This window comes from Rattus norvegicus, chromosome 8 (genome assembly GCF_036323735.1).
Source record: "Rattus norvegicus strain BN/NHsdMcwi chromosome 8, GRCr8, whole genome shotgun sequence".
In the NCBI taxonomy this organism is placed as follows: Eukaryota; Metazoa; Chordata; class Mammalia; order Rodentia; family Muridae; genus Rattus; species Rattus norvegicus.
The window spans coordinates 28,114,061-28,138,641 of NC_086026.1; the positions used below are offsets into that span (position 1 = coordinate 28,114,061).

Consider the following 24,581-nt stretch of genomic DNA (forward strand, 5'->3'; position numbering starts at 1 on the left):
GGTATACACACACACACACACACACACACACACACACACACACACACAGAGGAAAATATTTAAAATATTTTCCTGAAGCCAGACAAAGTTGGAGATGTTGTGCATGTCAGTAATCCCAGCTCTTAGAAGCAGAGGCTTCATTGCTACTGGTGAAGCCTGAAACCAGCCTGGGTTACAAGAGACCTTGTCTCACAACTAAAAGCAAAACTGGAGAACACAGCTGGTCATGGGCCTCATGCCTGCCACCCACCTACGTGTGGAAGGCAGAGGCCAGAGGAAGGCTGAAAGTTAAAGGACAGCCAAGCCCTATCTTAAGAAATAAAAATCAGAACGAAAGAAAGACACTATAAAATAGGCAGTTGCTGCATGTACAAAGGGCCTGAGGCTCGAAAGTATTGAGTGCAGTACAGAACGGGAGCCTGGGAGGGCAGGAAGGTAGGCAGGGGTAGTGCAGTGGAGTAGACAGACCTGGAACTGCATAAATTTTTATGGCCACCAGGATTAAGCAGGGCAATGATGGACTGATAGATTTTATAGCAACTGCCACGGCTGCAAAGAGGATCAGACAGTGACAGGGAACAAGGGAGGGCTGTGGAGGAACCTGAACAGAAAAGATTGACAAGCAACCAATGGATGCTCCCACACGAGCCCTTCCAGTCATTCCCAGTCCCTAGTGAAGAAGCACAGTCACAGTTGTTAGACTCATTTTAATGACACCCTAAAACCCAGGTGGAGGGCCAGCGGCCTCGGCTCAGCAGCTATAAAAGGTGGGCCCTAGATCTGCCCGGCAGTTCACTGCAAGAAGGCACTCGTGGGGGAGGGGTAGCGCGGTCCAGGCCCTCTTATATTTCTTCATATAAAATCAGTGTGGGACAGCTCCAGGGGCGAGGGACACAGAGAAACCACCCCAGACAGTTGAGAGGTGAAGGGGGTTAGGTGCAGGCAGCCAGGATGTGTTAAGTCAGTGCCTAACCCTGAATGTGCAGACACACACACACACACACACACACACACACACACACAGCTCTTTAAAGTCTGCGGCTGGTATCTGGGGTGATGGAAGCCTCACTTCTCCCTTCTAGCTGGTCCGAAGTTGATAATCTGCAGGGAAAAAAAAGAGCAGGGACCATCTGAGAGCTGAGAGGGAAAAGGAGGAGAGAGTTCCAACACCCACAAAAATCTATCCTGGGTCCCGACACAGAATCACCCCTGGAAATACTTCACAATGCTTACTAGGGCTTGTAGGCTTGGGACGTGGCTCAAAAGTAGAACTACTGCCTAGAATTCCAGATGTGGCTGGATGTTAGAGCTCCTACTTAACCGTGCGTAAAGCCCTGGTTTCTAGCCTTACTCTCACATACACAAAAGAAAGTTTTGCTTAGATCAGGATGGGTGCCACACGGACTCCTCCACCTGGTAAGCATGCCCGCACCCAGGCAGCATCTGAACGTGCTAAGTATAACATTTTGCTGCAGCGGGCCGACCACTCCATTTTAAATATGTGGAAGCATGGTGAGGACAGGTTTGGTGCTAGCCATGCTACAATTTAGAACTGCCCCAACACGGCATGAAAGTCCCTACACCCCCTACCTCCTCACCCCCACTGTCCCAGAGAGCCCCAACACCTTACCACCACTCTGGGTGATGTAGCGGACCCAGGGCAGGGCCTGGTACCCGCTTTTCTCGATGATCTTCATGTAACGGACCTGGAAGATCATAAAGAGGATCAGCCAAGGAAGAGGGATGTGTCTTAGCAGGAAACTCCCTTCTAGAGTCCCCTGTGAGTACTTGGGGTAGACTCAGAGGTAGAGCCCCTGCCTAGCATGTGTCAGTCCCTGGGTTCAATCTCCAGTATTTGTGGGGGAAGGTATTGGGAGGATGAGTTGAACAGAGTCAGAAGGAAAAGTGGTGGCTTATGTCAAGAAAAGATAGGGGTTGGGGATTTAGCTCAGTGGTAGAACACTTGCCTAGCAAGCGCAAGGCCCTGGGTTTGGTCCCCAGCTCCGAAAAAAAAGAAAATATATAGGGCATGCTTTAGGATGATGCTAACTGGGAGTCTGAGCTCAATATGGGTGAAGAAGTGATCCAGGCCCATAGGGGAAGGAGCAGACTGGAGAATACAGAAGAGGGTTGGGGAGAAGGTCAAGAAAACAAAGGATACTCTCTCTGAGAGCAGGGAAAGCAGGGGCAGTGGCAGGGACGGTGGCACATGTAGATGTGAGTGGGGAGAGGGCAAAGTGCCAGCCTGAGAACAGAAGAGGCAGCATTCCCAGGCCAACGACAAAGAAGAAATAGAGAACTGAGCATGGGGACACATGACTTCATACCACTGCTTGGAAATCTAGACAAAAGGATGTCATAGCTTCAAGTCCAGTCTGGGTTGGATATTGAGTTGAGTCTAGTCTGGACTTCAGAGTAAGTCCTTGGCTAGCTTGGATTACAAAAAAAAAAAAAAAAAAAAAAAAAAAAAATGCCTGATGCGGTGGTGCACACCTCAGATCTCAGGACAGGTCTCTATGGCACAATGCCGTCTGGTCTACACAGCAAGTTCCTGGTTAGCCTGGCTACAGTGAGTTCCTGTCTCAAAAACAACACAACTAAAAAGGGGGATTGGACTGGTTGATTTTGTGTGTCAACTTGACACAAGCTAGTCATCGGAGAGGGAGGAGCCTCAGTTGAGGAAATGCCTCCATGAGATCCAGCTGTAAGGCATCTTCTCAATTAGTGATCAATGAAGGAGGGCCCAGGCCGTGGTGGGTGGTGCCATCTGTGGGCTGCTGGTCCTGGGTTATATAAGAAAGCAGCCTGCGCAAGCCATGAAACACAAGCAGTAAGCAGCACCTCTCCATGGACTCTGCATCAGCTCCTGCCTCCAGGTTCCTGGCCTGCTTTGAGTTCCTGTCCTGACTTCCTCCAATGATGTGTGAGCTAAATAAATCCTTTCCTCCCAACTTGCTTTTTGGTTACAGTGTCTTGTCACGGCAATCCTTAGAAACCCTAACACAGGGCTGGAGAGATGGCTCAGCAGTTAAGAGCTCTGGCTGCTCTTCCAGAGGACCTGGATTAAAGTACCAGCATCCATACAGCAGATGGAAACCTGGAACCACGTGGTACACAGACGTATGCAAAACACTGATACACAAAATAAATAAATGCTGAAATGAATAAATGAGACGTGACTTGGGAGGTGACTAAAGCCAGGAGGGAGGAAAGGAGGATACCTCCCCACCCTTGTTCCTCACCTGGATGCCGGAAACAGTAAAGTATGGAATCTCAAACTTGACACCGATGGGTGGCCGGCCCTCTACCTCCTCAGTTTCCACGCTGGGGAGGCCAAAATGGGCACGCATCAAGTACTCCTTGCCCCCCTGTGGACACACAGAGGCATCAGACTCTCTCAGAGTCATTCCATATCTCAGACAACCCTCACAGCAGTTGTACCTGTCCATTGCACAGACTCCAAACACAAGAGTGCTGGCTGAGACCCATAGGAAAAGTCTGTGCTAGTACAAGCAAGGGAAGGGTGCTAACTGTTGTTCCTCAGTCTGGAGGAGAGAGACAGACAGACAGACAGACAGACAGACAAAAACACACATACACACACAGAGTAACTATAAAATAAAGCCACTAGTGTTCCAAGAACGTGGGTCATATTTGTCACACACACACACACACACACACACACACACACACACACACACACACAATCTTTAATCCCAGTACTTGGGAGGCTGAGGCAAGTAGATTTCTATGAGTTCAAGACCAGCCCAGTCTATATAGCAAGTTCCAGTCCAGCCATGACTGCATAGTGACACCCTGTCTAAAAACCAACACCAACAAAAAATAATGTGGGTCAAATGTCATCCAACCCATTTTACAGATGAGCTGAGTTTATGAAAGAGAAACTAGGCACCAAGGCCATACATATCCCTGAAGGACTTGTGGGGGAAGGGAGGTGCTGTTTCACAAGGCCTCAGTTTCCCCACCTTTGACTGGTTTGGTTTGGATTTTTCTTTTTTTAAATATTTATTTATTATGTGTACAACATACAGCTTTCTGCCTGCATGTATGCCTGCAGGCCAGAAGAGGGCATCGGATCTCAATAGGGATGGTTGTGAGCCACCATGTGGTTGCTGGGAATTGAACTCAGGACCTCTGGAAGAACAGTCAGTGCTCTTAACCTCTGAGCCATCTCTCCAGCCCAGGTTTGGATTTTTCAAGCAGGGTCTTATGCAGCTAGGTTAGATTAGAAGTAGTCATCAAGGTAAGGGTAAGTCTGAATTCTTTATCCTCCTGCCTCCACCTCCCAAATGGGAGAAAGACAGACATGGGCCACCACATACAGTGTACCAATCTGGAGCCAGATAGCCTGGGTTTCCCCTTCCTCGGCTCTCAAGGACAGCCATGTGCATCCGTGTAATCCTCATGCATCCTCCTCTAAGATGAGGTACTTGGGACGTTCTTCTCCTTCTGTCATGTGGCCTAGGCAAGCCCCACCAGCACCACCGAAATCCTCCCACCCTGGGCCCCACCTCTCCCAGTACTCACAGGGAAAGACTTGATGCTCCAAATGACGACATTCTTCTCAGGCACATACTTGGCACTGCCCACACTGGTCTTGAAGCGTGGAGAATCTGCATCGCTAGGTACAGGCACAGAGATTTCCACGCCGTTGGCCACCGACTGCTTCTTAAACTGACCCTTGGCCTGCCAGGAGAGAGCAGGAGGCAAAAAGAATTCACTCTGAGCAAGAGGTGGATGTTTGTGATCCCAGCTACTCTGGAGGTCGAAGTAGGAGGATCTCAAGTTCAAGGCCAACCTGAACTAGAGAGACTGCGTTCAAGGACACCTAGACAACTAAGTGGGATCCTTTTTGAAAATACGAAAATTAAAAAAAAAAAAAAAATGGGAATCAAGCCTGGTGGCAGAAGGTTGGGGATTTAGCTCAGTGGTAGAGCGCTTGCCTAGCAAGCACAAGGCCCTGGGTTCAGTCCCCAGTTCTAAAAAATAAAAAGAAAAAAACAAAACAAAACAAAAAAACAAAAAAACAAAAAAACAAAAAAACAAAACAAAACAAAAAAAAACACTGACTGCTCTTCCAGAGGTCCTGAGTTCAAATCCCAGCAACCACGTGGTGCCTCATAACCATCTGTAATGGGATCTGAAGACAACTACAGTGTATTTATGTATAACAAATAAATAAAAAATTAAAAAAAAATAAAAGGGCCTGGTGAGATGGCTCAGCAGGTCAAAGTGCTTCTGAGTTTGAGGACCCACACTGTAGAGAGAAGCAACTCCTGTAAGTTGTCCTCTTACCTCCATGCCATGTGCCTCCCCACACACATACACAAAATAAACAAAAATAAAACAGGGCCAGTGTGGTCGCACACACCTTAGTTCCAGCGCATGGGGGGGAGGGGTACAGGCAGGAAGATCTGAGTTTGAGGCCAGCCTGGTCTACATAGCAAGTTTCAGGACAGCCAGGGCTACGCAGAAAAACCCTTGACACACCGCCCCCCATTAACTTAAATTACAATGTAATATAAGTAAGCAGGAGCCTGGTACAGTGGCACATGCCTTCAGCCCCAGCACTTGGGCAGCAGAGGCAGAGGCAGGCCTATCCCATGAGTTTTCAAGGCCAGCCTGGTCTAAATACTAAGTTCCAGGATAGCCAGATTTCATAGTGAGACCCTGTCTAAAATAAATAAATAGCTGGGTGGTGGTGCTGCACGTCTTTAATACCAACACTTGGGAGGCAGAAGCAGGTGAATCTGTGAGTTTTGAGGCCAGCTTACTCTACAGAGAGAGTTCCAGGACGGCCAGAGCCACACGGAAAAAACAAAAATAAAACAAAACAACAGAAAACAAACAATCCCGCAAAATTTTACAAATAACTAAATAAACAGACATATAAGGATCCGGGTGTGACGCCCCACTGTAATGTCAAATGGGGAAAGCAGGAGATCAGGAGTTCCAGGTCGTCCTGGACCCCCTAACCCCAAGAAACTAACTGGGTCACAAAGAAGAAAAAGACATTAAAGTAAAGGGGGGCTGGCTGGGAAGGGAGAAGTCAGCAGACTGAGAAGAAACAAAAGGGTGAGGATGTGCTACAGCATGTAAATTATGAAATGTCATAATGAAACTCATTGTAATATATGATAATATATGCTAATAAAGGGTTAGTGAGATGGTTCAGGGGGGAAAGGCACTTGCCACCGAGCCTGAGGACCTGAACCCCTGGACCCCACATAGTAGAAGTAGAGAACTGACTCCCTCAAATTGTACCCTGACCTCCACACGCATATACATGAATTAATAGTAAATAAACATGTAAACTAAGAAAATGTCAATTGGCCAATAAAACCTTTTCAAAGCCAGGTATCGTGGTGCAAACATGTTCAGAGGATGTCTCTAAGTTCAGAGCCAGCCAGGGCTGTATAACAAGATCAGGCATGATAAAAGCACTAATGGCCCACGCCTTTAATCCCACCCAGCACTAGAAAGGCTGAGGCAGGAGGATCTCCGTAAATTCAAAGCCAGCCTGGTCTACAAGGTGAGCTCCAGGACAGGACAGCCAGGACCACACAAAGGAATCCTTTTTTGAAAAAAAAAAGACAAAAAACTGGAAAGATGGCTCATTGGTTAAGAGAACTTGTTACCACTTCAGGGGACTCAGTGTTGGTGCCTCGTACCCTCAGCTCAGTTCACAATAATCTGTAACTCAGTTCTATGGGATAGTACTCTCTTTTCTGGTCTCCAAGGCACACAGGATGCACATACATAAACACAGATAAACATCTATGTATATAAAATAGAGGGGTTGGGGATTTAGCTCAGTGGTAGAGCGCTTGCCTAGCAAGCGCAAGGCCCTGGGTTCGGTCCCCAACTCCGGAAAAAAACAAAAAAACAAACAAAAAAAAACAAAAAATAGAAATACATCTTAAGGAGCAGGAGAAATGGCTCAGCACCTAAGAACACTGGCTTCCCTTCCAGAGGATCCAGGTTCAATTCCCAGCACCACATGGCAGCTCACAACTGTTCATAACTCCAGTTCCAGGGATCCGATGCCCTCACATAGACATTCATGCAGGCAAAACACAAGTGCACGTGAAATAAAAAATAAATAAAATTTTAAAACCTTAAACACATAAATAAGGGCTGAGAACACAGATTCATTTTTAGACCCATCTCTTAGGAGGCAGAGGCAGGCTGATCTCTGAATTTGAGGTTTTCCTGGTCTACAGAGTTCAGCCAGGATTACATAGTGAGATCTTGCTTTTAAAAAACAAAACAGGGGGCTGGAGAGATGGCTCAGTGGTTAAGAGCACCCGACTGCTCTTCCAGAGGTCATGAGTTCAATTCCCAGCAACCACATGGTGGCTCACAACCATCTGCAAAGAGATCCGATTCCCTCTTCTGGTGTATCTGAAGACAGCTACAGTGTACTTATATATAATAAATGAATAAATCTTTAAAAAAAAACAAAACAAAACAGGACAAAAGACTGACTGGAGAGATGGCTCAGCGGTTAAGAGCACTGACTGCTCTTCCAGAGGTCCTGAGTTCAATTCCCAGCAACCACATGGTGGCTCACAACCATCTGTAATGGGATCCAATGTCCTCTTCTGGTGTGTCTGAAGACAGCTACAGTGTACTCACATATAAAATATATAAATTTTTTTAAAAAAGAAGAAGAAGGAGAAGGAGAAGAGGAAGAAGAAGAAGAAGAAGAAGAAGAAGAAGAAGAAGAAGAAGAAGAAGAAGAAGAAGAAGAAGAAGAAGACGAAGAAGACGAAGAAGACGAAGAAGACGAAGAAGACGAAGACGAAGACGAAGACGAAGACGAAGAAGAAGAAGAAGAAGAAGAAGAAGAAGAAGACGACGACGACGACGACGACGACGAAGGCTGCTTTTCCAGAGGATTCTAGTTTGATTCTCAGCACCTGAATGGCAACTCAAAACCACCCATAATTCCACTCCCAGGCCCAGGGGATCCAATCCCCTCTTCTAGCCTTTAATCCAGGCAAGTCTTGCATATCAATGTATATGTAAGCAAACCTCTCTCAAGCTTGCGTGCATGTGCACACACACACACACACACACACACACACACACACACACACACAATTAAGGAAAAGAGCAGTTAAAAACAAACACAAATCCTAAATACCCAGTCAGAAATGCCATGGAGCCTGCACTGAGAAAGCCTCCCCTGGGCCTACCTTCACCATGATCTCCACTCGGCTGTGGGAGAATTTCTCAATGACTGACTCGATCCAGATCAGAGGTTTGACCTGCAACAGCAGAGAAAGCAGTTCTCACAGATTCTGACATCCACCCTTGGTCTACTGCCTAGCTTCTCCTGTGCTGGGCTGGGTCATGGCTCACCTGGGTGCTGAGACGGTAGGACATGAGTTCGAAGTCCCCATCCGGGGGTATGAAGGAGATGGTGCGGTCGTTGTCGAAGCGTGAAAGCCTCACACACTGGTGGAATTTCACATCTTCCAGCTCCACAGACTTGTTCTTGCTGCCTGAAACTCGGTGTGGAACAAGAAGGGTGACCCTGGAGCTGAGGAAAGGACCCTGCCCCACCATCTCTACCTTCTCTGGGTTTTCAGAAAAAGCAGCCTAGGGTCTGGGCTGAGCAGGACATGACACACAGCCCAGAGTCTGCACCCGACCCTGAGCTTCTGTTCTCTACGTTCATTGCATTTGGAGTTTATTTTTCTAACCCTTTTAGTAGGGTTTTTGTTTGTCTGCTTTCTGAAACTGTCTCTAACCTAACCTTGGCTGTTCTAGAATTCCATGCATAGACCAGGCTGGTTTCCAGCTCAGAGGCCTATTTGTCTCTGGGAGCCACTACACTCAGCACAAATTTTAGTATCTTAAATTATAAGGTTTGCATGTTTGGGTGATTTTATATGCAGCTGGTGCTGGTGCCCACAGAGGCCAGAAGGTGTTGTCAGATCTCTTGGAGGTTGTAAATGGTGGTGAGCCACTTGCTGTAGGTGCTGGGAACTGAACTCAGGTCCTTGGCAGAACCAAGAAATGCCCTGAGCCACAGTGCTGCCTTTCCAGACCCTAGTTTCCCCTTTGTGTGCATGTGTACACTGTGAGTACACCTGTGTGCATGTGTGCAATGTATGCATTCATGTGTACATGTGTAAACTCCAGGTTAATCAGTGCCTAACATCTCTAAATTATGCATTAATTTATTTACTTGGTAGGTGGAGCATGCTTGCCACAATGTGTTTGGTCAGAGGACAGTGTAGACATCAGCTCTTTCTGCCATGAGTCTTAGGGATTGAACTTAGATGGTCAGGCTTGCTGGCCAGTGCTTTAAGCTGCTGAGACATGCCCTTTTATTTTGAACACATAGCTGTGGTATGTCTGATCTGCTTCTTCCCTCCCACCGTGCCAAGGCACCAGATCTCGCTTTCTGACCTGCTGTGCCCTCCAATCTAGCTTATCTAGGAGCTTCTGGACGTTTCCCCTGTCTCTGCCTCCACTAAGCATAAGAGTGCCGAGACTTCATGAAAAGATGGCTCAGTGGTTAAGGGCACTGGCTACTCTTCTAGAGGACCTAGGTTCAGTTCCCAGCAACTATATGGGGGCTGGCAACTATCTGTAACTCCGACCCACGGGATCGGACACCTTCTTCTGGCTTCTGTGGGCAGTATGCATACATGGTGCAAGTACACACATATAGGGGAAATGCATGCACATAGTAAGTAATAAACAAGCAGACAGCATTATGAAGGAAATGCTGGGGTCTCAGCCCACACTGGCCATGGTTAGGGACCTCACTCTGTGTTTTCGAGCCAAGTGATTTTCCCCGTGATCCATCTCTCTTGCCCTCTGGCTTTGATGCACAGTGTCTCATTCAACCAGAGCTCAGCTGGCTAGGCTGGCTAGACAGAACATTCTGGGGGGCTCCCCCACCTTACTCCCCCACTGCAACAGTTAGATAAACATGGCCATGATTAGCTTTTGTATTTCATTTGTTTTGGGGGACAGAGTTTCACTATGTAACTTTGGCTGTCCTAGAACTTGCTCTGCAGACCAGGCTAGCCTCGATCTCACAGAGATCCACCTGCTCGGCCTCGTATGTGCAGGGATTAAAGGGGTGCAGAGCCACAGTGGACCCCATGTCTGCTTCTCATGTGTTCCACACACATCTGAACTCAGGGCTTCATGTTGGTGTGAGCACACTTTACTGTGTGGGTCATGTCTTCTGTTCCTTTTCATTTCTGCTTGTATGTCCTGCTTTTGTTTCCTGTGTTTTGGTGTGATCTTTTCAGATAGGATCAGATATAGGCCACAGTGGCCCTCCAACTCACTGAGCAGCTGAAGATGACCTTGAACTCCTAATCCTAACTTCCAAGTGATGGGATTACCTATATGCAGCACTGTGTTTGCCCCCACCTGGTTTTTGGTTGGTTGGTTGGTTTAGTTGGGCCTGAGAAAGCATTTCTCCTTTGGCCTGAAACTTGCTGATTAGGCCAGGCTGGCACCCTGGGAATTCCCACTTGTCTCTGCCTCCTCTTAAAGCTCTTACTAATCTAAGGGGAAGATGACCTTGAACTCCTAACCCTTCTGCCTCAGCCTCCAGAGTGCTGAGGCGACAGGCAGGGACCACCATGCCGGCCCCTGTGAGTTGTTTAAATATTATTATTAGCCTGTCTCCCCCGACCAGAATGTCAAGGCCAGAAGTGGGCTTGGTCTGCAGTGCTCATTAACAAAGAAGCATTTGTTGGGTAAACTCGGCTGCCGACATGCAATCATTAGGGAATGTGACACTTATCTCAGCTGGCTGCTGTCTAGGAGGCCTCCGGTTACTTCCTAGCCTATTCCCAGGAAGAGGTTTCCCCTCCCCCCGGTCCTTACGGCCAGTAAGCTCAAAGAGCACTCGGTCATTGAGGCCCAGCCGCAGCTCTGGCATCCCAGACAGAAACACCTTCAGCTTGATGGTGCCCACAATCTCGCTGAGCAAGACACTCCCATTAGCATTCACCTGCAAAGGGGGTTTCCCAACATGGGGTGTCAACAGGTACAGAGTCCCCCTCTCCTGCCCCCAGGACCTGGGGCACAGAACTCACCAGAAGGTTAACAGACTCGATGACATCAATGAAGACCTCGTTCTTTTTGTACTTGATGCCCTCGGAGCGCCAGGACACAGCATTGGTGACTGTCGGTGGCACTCGAGACTTGCCGGTCTCCAGCTTGTTGCCCTGCTGTGTGATGTACCTGTTGGAAAGAGCGGAGAGGGCGGCAGCTAGCACAGGGACACCTCAGAGGGACTGCCAGCCTCCTGTTCCGGCACCTCCCCTGCACTCACTCCTGCAGGATCTTGCTGTCCGTGGTCTGCGGAAAGCCGAAGTCCATCAGCTCGTCCAGCAGCTCGTACACAATGACAAAGTTGTCTCGGATGCTCTCCTCCTCCAGCTCCTTAAAGTACTCGCAGAAGACCTGGGTGCAGGAGGACAGACACCACGTAAACCGGGAACACACTCAGCCAGACAAATAAGCAATTATGGACTGCCTACTGTGTGTCTGGACGGCAAACAAAGAGACTGGGCCTTTCTCTCACAGAGCGATTTAATGAGGGAAGGGGACAAGTCCTGGATGTTGAGGGGACAAGTCCTGGATGTTGAGTGAGGAGGAGGGAAAAGGCAGTGGAAGCCTACACTGCGAAGCACCTGGAATACAGCTAGAGAGAGTGTCCATCGGCTTCTCTGGGTGTGGGTACGGTAGAGAGGCTGAAGGAAACCATCACCTTCCTTGTAGTAGATCAGGGCTCTACCACTGAGCCGCACCCCAACCCCTCACTGCGGGATTCTAGACAGGGGCTTTGCTGAGGAGCCACACTCCAGACTGTTTTTTGAGATGGTCTGGCTGAGGAACATAGTTGGCCATAAACTTTCCATCCTCTTCTTGTAGCCTTTGAAGATCTAGAACGAGAGGTCTGGTCTATCTTGCTCCCCCTTCAAAAAAAATGTATGGAGGCCAAAGATGGTGGCTCATGTCTTTAGTTCAAGTACTGGGGAGGCAGATACCTGTGGGTCCTGGTGAGTTCAAGGTCAACCTTGTCTACATAGAGTTCCAAGATAGCCGGGACTAAATAGAGAGACCTTGTGTTAACAAACAAAACAAATGAACAAACAGAACAAGAGTGGGGCTAGAGAGATGGCTCAGTGGTTAAGAGCCGCGCGGCCTATGCATATTCCACACTCAGTTCCCAGCATCAAAATGGCAGCTCGAAACTGTCTGCAATGGTAGTCCCAGGAGGCCCTCTGTGTTCTGGCCTCTGTGGGCACTGCACACATGACATGCACAGACATACACGCAGGCAGAACACCCATATATATAAAGAAAAGTAAATAAAGATTTAATAAAGTGTATTTTGTAAATTTTAAAGGTGTGTGTACTATGCTTGTATCATGAGTCCTTCTGTATCAGACAGGTGACAGACAGGGCAAGTGGCAGAATGGACAGAGCAAGCCGCCTGTCAGATGGCGTATGGCACAAGTGGACACAGTAAAACAGAGTTCGCAGATGCAATTCTTCAGCATAGAAAAACCAAAGTCAAAACGAAATAGACCAGGCAGATGGCTCCGCACGTAAAGCAACTTTTTGCCAAACCTGATGATCTAAGTACGACCCCCGGGAAGGCGAGCTGACCTCTGGTCTCCACACCCGTGCCTCACACACAGACACACACTCACACAAGTAACTAAGTGCAAAAAATACTTCAATATAAAACACACCAGGTACACCTGTGATCCTGGAGGTTCAAGATCAGCTGGGCTGCATGACAGTCAAAAATAAACAGACACAACAGGCCATGGTGACCCACAGCTTTAATCTCTGCACTCGGGAGGCAGAGGCAGGTGACCTGAGTTCAAGGCTAGCCTGGTCTACAGATTGAGTCCCAGGACAGCCAGGCCTACACAGAGAAACCCAGTTTTAAAAAAACAAACCAATGGGCTGGAGAGATGGCTCAGCGGTTAAGAGCACCCGACTGCTCTTCCAGAGGTCATGAGTTCAATTCCCAGCAACCACATGGTGGCTCACAACCATCTGTAAAGAGATCTTGTGTATCTGAAGACAGCTACAGTGTACTTATATATAATAAATAAATAAATCTTAAAAAAAAAAGAAAACGTTAATGTGACGGTACTTTAAAAAAAAAAAACAAACCAATAAATAAAAGTAAATGAAACCACCTGCAGTCCTCCTGCCTGGAACCCTTTGACCTGTCAGTAACTCAAGGGTCCCCCAGAGTGACCCATGGTGGGATTGCACTTAGATTGGTCACTGGGACCACAGGAGCAATAGACATTGTTTACATGTCCCCAAGGAAGAGCAACAGCGCATGTGTGAATGTGAGTGTATGCCTTTGTGTGTGCATGTTGTGTACATATATGTCTGTATGTGTGTGTAGCATGTGTACATGTTTACGTGTGTGTACCGGCTCATGCATGTCCTGTGCATGTGTGTGGAGGTCAGAGGTCGACTCCCATCTTCCTCTATCATTCAACGCCTTCTTGTTTGTTTTCTTTTTTTTTTTTTTTTTTTTTTTTTTTTGGTTCTTTTTTTCGGAGCTGGGGACCGAACCCAGGGCCTTGCGCTTCCTAGGCAAGCACTCTACCACTGAGCTAAATCCCCAACCCCGTTTGTTTTCTTGAGACAGGGCCTCTCACTGTTCCCGGAGCTCATTGGCTAGGCTAGGGTCACTGGCCAGCAAATTCCAGGGAATCCACTGTGTCTGCTTCCCAAGCTGATGCGAGCACTGTGAGGCGGGCACTGTGAGGCGAGCCCTGTGAGGCGAGCCCTATGAGGCGTGCACTGTGCAGCTGTTTATGTAGATGCTGAAGACTGAACTCGGGTCTTCATGCATGACCAACAAGCAGCACCACAAACTATTCCCAATTTTATTTTAATAAATTATCATTATTATCAGCACTTGGGAGGCAGAAGCAAGCAGGTCTCTATTAGTTCCAGGTAAGTAGAGCTGAAATCATGTCTCAAGTTTCTAAAAATATATAAAATAATTAAAAGCCTTTCTGAGGTCTGGAGAGATGGCTCAGTGGTTAGGAGCACTGATTGCTCTTCCAGAGGTCATGAGTTCAATTCCCAGCAACCACATGGTGGCTCACAACCATCTGTAATGAGATCTGATGCCCTCTTCTGGTGTGTCTGAAGACAGCAACAGTGCACTCATATACATGAAATAAATGAATAAAAAAAAAAAAAAAGATGCTTGCTGTTCTTGCAGAGGACCCTGGTTCAGTTCCCAGCACCCACATAGCTGTTCAGAATCTCCTGCAGAAACTCCAGACCCAAGGAATCCAATGCCTTCTCTGGCTTCTGCAGGTACTATACACACACACACACACACACACACACACACACACACACACAAGAAAAAAATAAATAAAACTTTTGGTTTCGGTTGGGGATTTAGCTCAGCAGTAGAGCGCTTGCCTAGCAAACGCAAGGCCCTGGGTTCGGTCCCCAGCTCCAAAAAAAAGAAAAAAAAAAGAAAAAAGAAAAAGAAAAAGAAAAAAAACAAAACAAAAAAACTTTTGGTTTCCTCTGGCCTCCTTGGGCATGTGGTGCACAAACATACATTCAGGCACATTCATACACATAAATTGCAAAAAATTTTAAAATTATCTTGCTGCTGGGCACTGTGGTACATGTCTTAATTTCAGCACCTGGAAGTGAGTTCAGGGATAGCCTGGTTTCTACACCAAGTTCTAAGCCAGCCAGGACTACAAAGTGAGACACTGCCCACCAAAAAAAGAAAGAAAAATATCATTCATTCATATCTATCTATCTATCTATCTATCTATCTATCTATCTATCTATCTATCTATCCAGTGATTTTTCAACCTTCCTAATGCTACAACCCATTAATAAAGTTTCTCCTGTTGTGGTGACCCCAACCATAAAATTATTTCATCGCTACTTCATAACTGTAATTTTGCTACTGTTATGAATTGAACACAAACATCTGCTATGTGACCTCTGTGGGAGGGCCAGTCGACCCCCAGAGGGGTCGCAGCCCCCGGGTTGAGAAACACTGATTAAAGTGTTTCATGTATACCTGAAACCACAAATACATTTCTTCAAGTCTAGAATACTTCACACACATTCCCAAAGATTCCGACTTCTGGAGCACTTCCAGTGCCAAGCACACGGATGCACACCTGCATCTCCTGGGGAGGAAGACGTCCTCCCTCAGCATCTGAAGCTCGCTCTGCCTGAACCCCTCGGCTTAGCTCTGTTCACACCTCAAAGCCTCTTTGTCCACTATGTTCTATTGGGGACACTTTCTCTACAGTACTTCATTCTTTTCCTTCTCCCCTACTTACAATAGCACCCTGTAACGTTCCAGGCACAGAGGCAAGGGATTAGACCTGTATGTAGCTCAGCTGTGGGTGAGAGGTTGCGAGGAGGCTTTAATGGGCATGGTCAGAAGCCGGCATCTGACAGGGGCGAGCTTAACCAGCAGACAAGCAGACCAGCTAGCCAATGAGAGGCCAGACCAGCTAGCTAATGAGAGGCCAGGACCTACCTCCACAGTCTTGTACAGAAAGGAGTACACCAGAGAGGCATTGGCGTTCTTCAGTGTGGTGGCCACCACTGGTGCAGTAAGGTTAAGGAAAATGCGCCATTTTTGAGGGAGTGGAGTTACATGTCCCCTGTTATGCCCCCCGCCCCCACCCCATTTCTACTACCCCTTACCCCAGGCACAACCTGAGTTAAGGCACATGAACCGGGCAAATCCTGCTCTTAGGTCACCGCCCTCTGAATCAGGTTCCTGGCGCTCCTTCCCACAATGAGGATGCAGTAGAGATTGCTGTGTTTGATCCACAAGAAGTGCACTCGGCCGTGGCTCAGCAGCGGGGCCAGCATACCCTCCTCCTCCCGTTGCATAAGCAGAGGCATGAAGTGGTCAATCTCCGTCATGGGCACATCGCCTTTGTAGTTTCGGCTAATCAGAGGCTAAGGGGAGAGAGACAGGACTAAGTCACCACCAGCGCACAGACCTAGGGCCTTAGGATGTCTAATTCTCTTCTAACTTTCTTTTATGCCCCCCACACTGGCCTCTTTTGTTTTATGGAGGGGATGATACCTCAGGTAGCATAGGCTGCCCTTGACACCAGATGTCACAGAGGATGACCTTGAACTCTTTTTTTTTTTTTTTTTTTTTTTTGGTTCTTTTTTTTCCGGAGCTGGGGACCGAACCCAGGGCCTTGCGCTTCCTAGGTAAGCGCTCTACCACTGAGCTAAATCCCCAGCCCCGACCTTGAACTCTTGATCCCCCTGCTTCCATCCTGGCGAGAGCTAATGTTACAAACCCTCTAGGAGTAAATTACCTCCCCGACTGTCTTTCCTTTTCTGATTAATTTAGGCACCTTTTCTACGAAGCCCCAGCTGGTCTCAACTTCTCAATCCTCCTGCCTCGGTTTCTAGAGTGCTGGGGTCACAGTGTTTGTCACCATATCACACTCTGTGTGCAATTCAGTGAGGGGCCTAGCTAGGACTCTACCTCTGTACGCCTCGGTTTTCATGCCTGTTATGTAGGTACCTGACACCCACAGCTAAAAGTGTCCTGGGTGCATACTGAACACCATCAACATTCTGCCAGTACGTGTTATGCTGGGGATGGGCTTGGGGGGTAGAGGCGGAAGTACAAGGCCATCCTCGGCTACATAGTAAGTGCAAAGCCAACCTAAACTACATGAGGTTCTGACAAAAAAATAAATAAATGAAAAATAAGGAACATGGGCTCAGCAGTAGAGGACCATCCTACTGCGTATGAGGTCCTTCCGACATCAATCAGTGGACGTGCTGGGCCTTGTCTTTCTTACCAAGGGCCTGTCGTCAGAGTTAGCAGGGAAGCTTGAGGCAAAAGGATAGCAGGTCCAAAGCCTAGCAAAGCTCCAGAGTGAATCTGAAGCCAGCCTGGGGAATTCAACCAGATACCATTTCAAATTTAAACCGCACAGGAGGGACCGCAAGAGAACTCAGGGGTTCTCAGTGGTTGAAGGGTCTCGCTGCCGAGCCTGGTGGCCAGAGGTCCAAGCCACACACGTGGGGATAGGACAGAACAGACTCTCACACAGGCAGAGCAAATAAGTGTAATTTTTAAATAGTATGAGGAGGATTAAGATGTAATTTAGTTGGGCTGGAGGGATGGTTCAGTGGTTAAGATCACCAACTGCTCTTCCAGAGGTCCTGAGTTCAAATCCCAGCAACCACATGGTGGCACACAGTCATCTGTATTGGGATCTGGTGTGTCTACAGACAGTTAGGTATACATTAAATAAATAAATAAATAAATAAATAAATAAATAAATAAATAAATAAAATCTTTAAGACGTAATTTAGTGGCAGTATGCTGGCTTAGCTTGGGTTCCGCCCCCACCACTGAGGAGGAAGAGGAGGAAGAACCTTTCCTGAGGAATTCAGTGCCTGCCTCAGCCTTGAGGTAGGTGTCTTTGGGTCCATTTTCCAGACTGAAGAAGCTGAGGTTTAAAACTATGTCCACAAAAAGCTGAGAGGTGGACCTGAACCTCTTCCCCTCCTGGGCCGTTCTTGTTCAAGGTTATTTATTTCTTTGTCTTGCTATTGTAGCCCAGGCTGGCCTTGCCCTCCTGAGCTCAGGTCATCTCTCTGACTCAGCTTCCACAGTAGCTAGAGTGACAGGTGCATGGTAAAACACCTGGCCTCCTTGTCCTTCTTGGATCTTTTTACAGGCACTATTTTTTGTGTGTATGGAGTGTGTGCATGTGCGTGTGTGTCTGTGTCTGTGTGTTTGTGTGTGTCTGTGTGTCTGTGTGTTTGTGTGTGTCTGTGTGGGTGTGGTCAGAGGACAACTTTGTAGGTTGTCTCCATTCCCCTTTACTTGGGTTTGGGTCAGGTTACCAGACTTACACAGCCAGTGTCTGGGCTTGTTGAGCCTGTTTTGGTTTTGAGGCAGTGAGTGTCACGTAGCTCAGGCCCGATTCAAACTCCCTTGATTTCCTGATCCCTCTGCCTCCACCTCCCAAGAGCTGGAATTGGGACTGTTTATGCAGTGCACTGGGATCACACCTAGGTCTGTGTGCTAGGCCAGCTGGCTGACAACTGAGGCACACGACCTTGTGTCATTATGTTACAGGGATCTCGTTTTCATCTCTACTGCTGTCATTGTCACAGGAGAAGCGACAGTCGACTTGCAAGGATAGGGGTATGGCCTTCTACTCCAGAGTTACACTTGGCCCATTTATTGAACTCCGGAGTTGCAGAAGGGCTGTGCTCACTGGTTCAGGGCGCTCAGATGGTGGATATCTTTCTTATTCTCATTTTTACAAACAGGAGAAATGACGCTCAGAGAGGTGAAACCCCTTGCCACAGATGCCGGCTGAAGAGGGCGGGTCCCCAGCTCCCGGTCCTGTGCCCTGGGCCCTCGTGCTCGCCCGTCGAACCACGATCCCTTGCCCTCTGCCTCACCTTGCCCTTGACGTCCAGAATGAAGACTGCCGAGGCCGACATGGTGGCGCCCGGTGAAGCTAGGAGGCGAGAGCGAGCTGCAGAGGCGGCAGCGCTGCTGCTTCCTTCTTCCTGCGGAAGCGCCTTCGCCCAGGTGAGCCGCCAGGTGAGCGCGTCTTAAAGGGGAGGCCGCCAGGTGAATGCGTCTTAAAGGGGAGGCCGCCAGGTGAGCGGCACGGTCGGCAGCAAATGCCAAGGCTGCTCCAAGAGCTAGGAAAGGCAGAACAGAGGTGCGACTGCAGCCCTAACCCACGTTTCTTTGGGGATCAGGAATGCCTGGGTGGATGGTGAAACTCCAGGACATTTATCCATTGATCCTTCAACTCACCCACCGCCCCCCTCGCCCACCGTACGTCTATTCATTCATCCTCTTATCCGCCCACCCCGTCTCCACCCACACTCCCATTCCAGTCAGCTATCCATCCCTCACCCCCTCCCACATACATATACACATTCACATCAACATCTACTAACCCACCCACGCATCCACCCACCCACCAGGGCATCCGTCTGTTCATGTGTCTGTATAGCTTGTTCAATCACCTACACCTACAGTATCAACAGGACTTTGCCTGTTTTCTATGTGTGACCCGGTGCCCACCACTAGGTGTTCAGTAATGTAATCCTTCTCACACTATACATTTTACTACTTTCTGTTATAGTTGTTGTTGTTGTTATTGATTGACTGGTTTGGGTTTTTTTTTTTTTTCTTCAAAACAGGGTTTCCCTGTGTATCCGTAGCTGTCCTGGAACTCACTCTGTAGACCAGGCTGGCTGCCTGTGTCTGCTGGGATTAAAGGCGCCTGTGTAATTTTTTGTTTGTTTGTTTTTGCTTATCGTTTGTGTTGTGTTGTGTTGTTAATTCTAGAAGAGTTCATTATGTGGTCCAGACCGGCACAGCCTTACAAGTTCTGTGATTACAGTCATGAGCCACCAGGCCTGACTTTGTTTTTTGTTTTCTAATTTCATTCATTTTTTTTAAAGCCCAAGCTATCCTTAAATTCAAGATCGTTCTGTCTCTACTTTCCCGTTGCTGGGATACCGTTTTGCGGAGGGTAGTGTGTGTGTTGGGGGGAACAACAAAAAAACCAAAACCACTCCAAACCTTAACCAAGCCTAAGCATAGCGCTCCGCTGTGGAAGAAACGTTTCCTGAGAGGCCGCCAGGGGGCGACAAAGCCCGCTTGGGCATCGTGGCTGCCGCCGACCTTTATCAGGCCCAGAGTCCAGATGGAGCTATGAGAATCGCCCACGGGAATTGTCTTAAAGCAGAGATGGGGCCTGTATGAAGAGCTTACGAGCCGAGCACAGTCAGTCTGTCTCAGGACCACACAGCCAGGTTAACAAGCCACTCTTCCATTATTCTGGTTGTTTTTACGGCCCTAGGGGGATTGAATGCCCACCGTTGCCAGTGCCAGGCTAGCACTGTGCCCCTGGTTATACCCCCAGCCCTTAATGTTTTTGACCGGGGCCTCCATGTATAGGACAGACTAACCTTAAATTCCCAACTCTTCCACCTAACCCTTACTAGTAGTTGTGTAATCTTCACGCTTGTCATAAATACCTTCCAAGAAGAAACGCTACAGATAACCACACCTACACCCTTTTTAAAGACCCGTCTAGCCCAAGCCTTCTACAGCACAGGAGCATCTTGAACTCCTGAACGGTGGAACCCAGGACTTTGGGTATGCTAGGCAAACTCTACCCGCTAAACTAAGCCATCATTTTCTGGATAACCGTTTGAGGGAACCAGAGAGCTGCTGATAGCTTCGCTTGGCAAGATAAGGAGCCCGAAGGTTAGCTCCAAGAGGGTACAGTCATCCAACGGTTTTGTTTGTCTGCTTTTGTTATTAGTGTTATTATATAGTTCCAGACAGCCTGGAAACCATTATCTGCCTCGGTGCTGGGGAATCACAGGAATCCACAATTATGCTCCGTTTTTGTGGTGCTGGGGCTAGAACCCAAGCAATCTTGCGTGCTAGGCCCATGATCTACCAACTGAGCTCCAGCCCCAAGCTTTTAGCTTGGCTCCACTCACAAGTTCATAGGAGAGGGATCCTTCCTGATTATCTGCAGCCTGGGCTGGGCTCACCCCTGTTGGGGGTGGGGTGGGCAGATCCCTGGGACTTTTAATCCCAGCACTCTCCAGGTAGAAGCAGGCAGATCTCTATAGTCAGTTCCAGGTCAGCCAGGGCTGACTGTCGCCTTGACTAAAAACCAAACACAACTCCAAATAAGGTGGGGGGTAGGGGTGGTCGGTGAAATGGCTCAAAGGTGCTTCCTTCTGCACCTGGGTCTAGTCTCCAGGTGCTCCATGACCAATGGGAGAGACCGACTCCTGGAGGTCATCCTCTGACCTCTACACGTACACACGAAAAATAAATTAAGTATCATTTTAAAGAAAGGTGGCTGGCTCCTGAGGAGGGAGTGTGTCTGGAGTTGTCCTCGGGCCTCTGGACTTGAATGTGCACAGCACAAAACCAGCAAAACTCTCTTGGGACCTGAGATCCATTCACATGGTAAATGGAACCCAGAAGCCTGGGCCCGGCGCCCTGGAATCTGAAACTCAAGGCCTATTTAGCTAAAAAATTCATGAGACCAAGAGCCTTAGTAGGGGCAGAGAACAGACTAGCACTGTCTTGTCCCAGCCAGCCCAGCCCAGTCTGGCCTAGCCCAACCCACTCTGGCTCCATAGCTGCCACCAATCCCCAGAAGTGGTGGCTTTGTCCCAGTTCGTCCTAAATATCTTGTCCTTGCCCTTCCCCTCCCCATGTCCCACCTCAGCTTCTAATTATCAGCCTCCTTCCTTCTCCTCCCTCTAAATCTGTCTAACTCACTGATCACCCATGGCCCACCCTCCCTCTCACACCTATAGCTTCCAAACCATCAGTCAGATTCCTGCTGACCACAAGGGCTCTACACTTAGTGATTTCCCTCCTCTTCCTGGCTCTGACCCCTCATTGCAAAACACTCACCAAATTTGCTCTCTTTGTGTCAGTCTTTCTCTGTGCAGAGGTCCCTCTGACTTCCCATTTTATGTCATGGACACAGACCTTCCCCTGGGTATTCCTGTGCCCTGCAGGCACCTACCACAATTGGCTTGTAACCCTGGTGTGTGTTTGTTTGTTTGTTTGTTTGTTTGAGGCAGGAATTTTTTTGTATTGCCTTGGCTACTCATTCAGTAGACCAGGCTGGCCTTGAATTCAGAGATCCACCTGCTTCTGCCTCCCATGTGCTGGGGTTAAAGGTGTGCACCACCACCACCCAGCTTGTTGATGTTTCTAGATGGTCTGGCTTTGAACTGCTTGCTGATCCCCTGTTTCCACTTCCTGAATGTTGGGAAGACCACCTGCCTGCCATACTGTGCTTGTATAGTGTATTTTTTTTTTTTGGCCTTATGTCATTTTATTGAGAGAGAAAACACCCAGTGCCCAGACCTATGACTTAAAAGACCAGACTAGCACTGTGTTTCTAGGTGGAGGCCTGGTTTCTCAACTCAGAGGCAGGGTCTCCAGCCCCCACAGCCTGGTTTTCAGAGAGGGTCCCACGGGGCAAGTCTGTGTACTTGCAGGCAGAACCTCGAGGCACGTTCCAATATCTAGTTTTTTAAAGATTTATTTATTTATATATGAGTACACTGTAGCTGTCTTCAGACACACCAGAAGAGGGCATCAGACCCCATTACAGATGGTTGTGAGCCACCATGTGGTTGCTGGGCCATCTCTCCAGCCCTAATATCTATTTTAAAACATTACCTTTTCTTTTTTCCATGTGGAAGAGACTTATTGGGACAACAGAGACAAGAGAGGTAAGAGAGAAAGAGGAGAGAAAAAGAGAGCATGTTTACCTTTTCCCATTTCTTTAGTGGGGGTGGGGGGAGAGGAGTGTTTGGGGCGGGGGGTGGGGGGGACCTGTGCCAGGGCACACCTGTGAAGGTCAGAGAGCAACTTGAGGGATTTGGTTCTCTCCTTCCAACAAGTGGGTCTCAGGTACCGAACTGACCATCAGGTTTGGCTGCAAGTGCCTTTCATTACTGATTGGGCCCCACCTCACCCCTATTTTAAGACTTTTATGGCAGAGGGGTGGGGAAAACACTTGGTGGATAAAGTGCTGGCTGGCTTTGCAAGCCTAAGATCCTGAGGTTAGATCCTGAGGTTGGATCTCCGGCACCCACAGAAAAAGACAGACAGTAGAGACTTGGTGGATTCCCAGAACTGTCTAGACAGCCAGTATAGCTAAACTGGGGAGGTCAAGGTTCAGGTAGAGACCCTGTCTCAAAAGTCAGTGCAGGAAGCTGTTCTAAATGCTGTCCCCAAAGTATTCTTACCGTTCTAAGGCATGGTCTTTCTTTATAACTCTGGCTGTCCTGAAACTCATTATAGACTAGGGTGGCCTTGAACTTACAGAGATCTGCTCACCTCTCCCTGCTGAGTGCTGGGATTAAAGTTGCACTCAAAAAATGAAATAAATCAGGGTTGGGGATTTAGCTCAGTGGTAGAGCACTTGCCTAGCAAGCGCAAGGCCCTAGGTTCGGTCCCCAGCTCTGTAAAAAAAAGGAAAAAAAAAAAAAAAGAAAGAAATCATTTTACAAAGCCTCCTTTGGGGGTTGGGGATTTAGCTCAGTGGTAGAGCGCTTGCCTAGGAAGCCCAAGGCCCTGGGTTCGGTCCCCAGCTCCGAAAAAAAGAACCAAAAAAAAACAAAAAAACAAAAAAACAAAGCCTCCTTTGTACCTGCACTGCCTGGTTCCTGTCTCTCAGAAAACCATTTATTTGTTTGTGTCTTTTATGCACAAGTGTACGCATGCATGTGATGTCTTCCCAAGCTCCTTTCCTCTTCACCCACCCGCACCCCCAATGCCATATAGGATCAAACTACTAAATGCATTTTGCCCAAAAAAATATTCGCCCAGAGTCTGGCAGTACAACTTTAGAGAGGGTGTGGGCTTCTCAGTCCCACTTCCTGCAGTTCAAGTCTTTGTTCCTCCCCACGCTCACTGTGTGACAGCACGGAAGTTGCTTAACCTCTCTGAGGTTTTCCCCACACTGGAAAGTTGTTATAAAGAGTTCATATAAAAACTTGTAATTTCTCCTGACTCTGAGTCAGCTCTGTAAATGCACAGCTTTTATGACTGGACACATGGCTCGGAAGTCAAGGCTCTTCCAGAGAACCCAGGCTCAATTCCTAGCACCCACAGCACAACCACCCATAATTCTAGTTCCCAGGGACCAATGCCCTCTCTGGCTTCCGCAGGCAGGAGGAATACACGAGATGCACATGTGCAGAGAGATGCTCTCACACACAGGATTAAAAAATAATATTAGGGGGTGGGGACATCCTCTTGGAGACAGGGGAGGAGGGATGGGATGAGGACCAGTGGGAGGGCAGACTGGGAGGGGATACAACAGGACTGTAAACAAAAGATTAAAGAATAATAATAATTTAAGAAATCATTATCCTAGTACCACTTCCAGGCTCTCCAACTCCAAAAAGGCGCTATGTGTTTATTTGTGTGCATTGCCAAGTGTGTGTGGGAGCCTGGGGAGGCCAGGAAAGAACCTTGGATTCAGAGAAGCTAGAGTCACAGGCACTTGTGACCCAACCTACGTGGGTGCTGGGAACCGAACTTGGGTTCTCTGTGGGAGCAATGAGGGAGGCCCAGAGGTCTAACCCAGACTAATAAATATTTTCACTCTAAATGATAAGGTTTCTTCGGATCCCCCAAAACATTTGCCCTGAAAGAGGAACAGTCTAAAGTACGTGTTAAATGGAAAGATCTAGAAAGTAATTAAGGGAAAGGCTCTGATATTCTTATGCCAGGGTAAGGCCGTGTTTATACCTTTCCAGAAAAATGAACTAAGTCCCAGAAGGCTCCTTGCTCCAATGCATCCAATCAGAGCAGCCTCCTGGAGACCACAGAAGATTGGTTCAGAAGGTGAAGGAGGAAGCTACCAAGAGGAGACATCTCAACAGATAAGCTAAGCTGAGGACTTATGGAGACAGGGACTTGGTACTACTGACCCAGAAAGGGTGCTGTT

At 48.1% G+C, this 24,581-nt stretch overlaps 1 protein-coding gene across 2 annotated transcripts; it reads right to left on the reverse strand.

Moving 5' to 3' along the window:
* Window positions 1-687: 687 nt before the first annotated feature.
* Ap1m2 (adaptor related protein complex 1 subunit mu 2) lies at window positions 688-18,707 on the reverse strand. Of its 2 annotated transcripts, none has more exon segments than NM_001108996.3 (12): window positions 688-1,101; window positions 1,631-1,706; window positions 3,243-3,368; window positions 4,549-4,707; window positions 8,223-8,294; window positions 8,389-8,531; window positions 10,888-11,014; window positions 11,100-11,247; window positions 11,339-11,469; window positions 15,584-15,651; window positions 15,858-16,014; window positions 18,508-18,582. In NM_001108996.3, coding segments are annotated over 12 exon segments (1,272 nt in total). In that variant the 5' UTR covers window positions 18,550-18,582; the 3' UTR covers window positions 688-1,078.
* Window positions 18,708-24,581: the final 5,874 nt, after the last annotated feature.

What these genes read in the sequence shown, in the direction of transcription:
- Ap1m2 (XM_039081849.2), bottom strand. Translation starts at nt 18,549, where the DNA reads ATGTCGGCCTCGGCAGTCTTCATTCTGGACGTCAAGGGCAAG. An exon ending in TCGAGTCTGTTAACCTTCTG is followed by an intron (nt 11,015 to 11,099) that starts GTGAGTTCTGTG and finishes CCCCCTTTGCAG; the next exon opens with GTGAATGCTAATGGGAGTGT. An exon ending in GCTCTTTGAGCTTACTGGCC is followed by an intron (nt 8,538 to 10,887) that starts GTAAGGACCGGG and finishes TTCCACACCGAG; the next exon opens with TTTCAGGCAGCAAGAACAAG.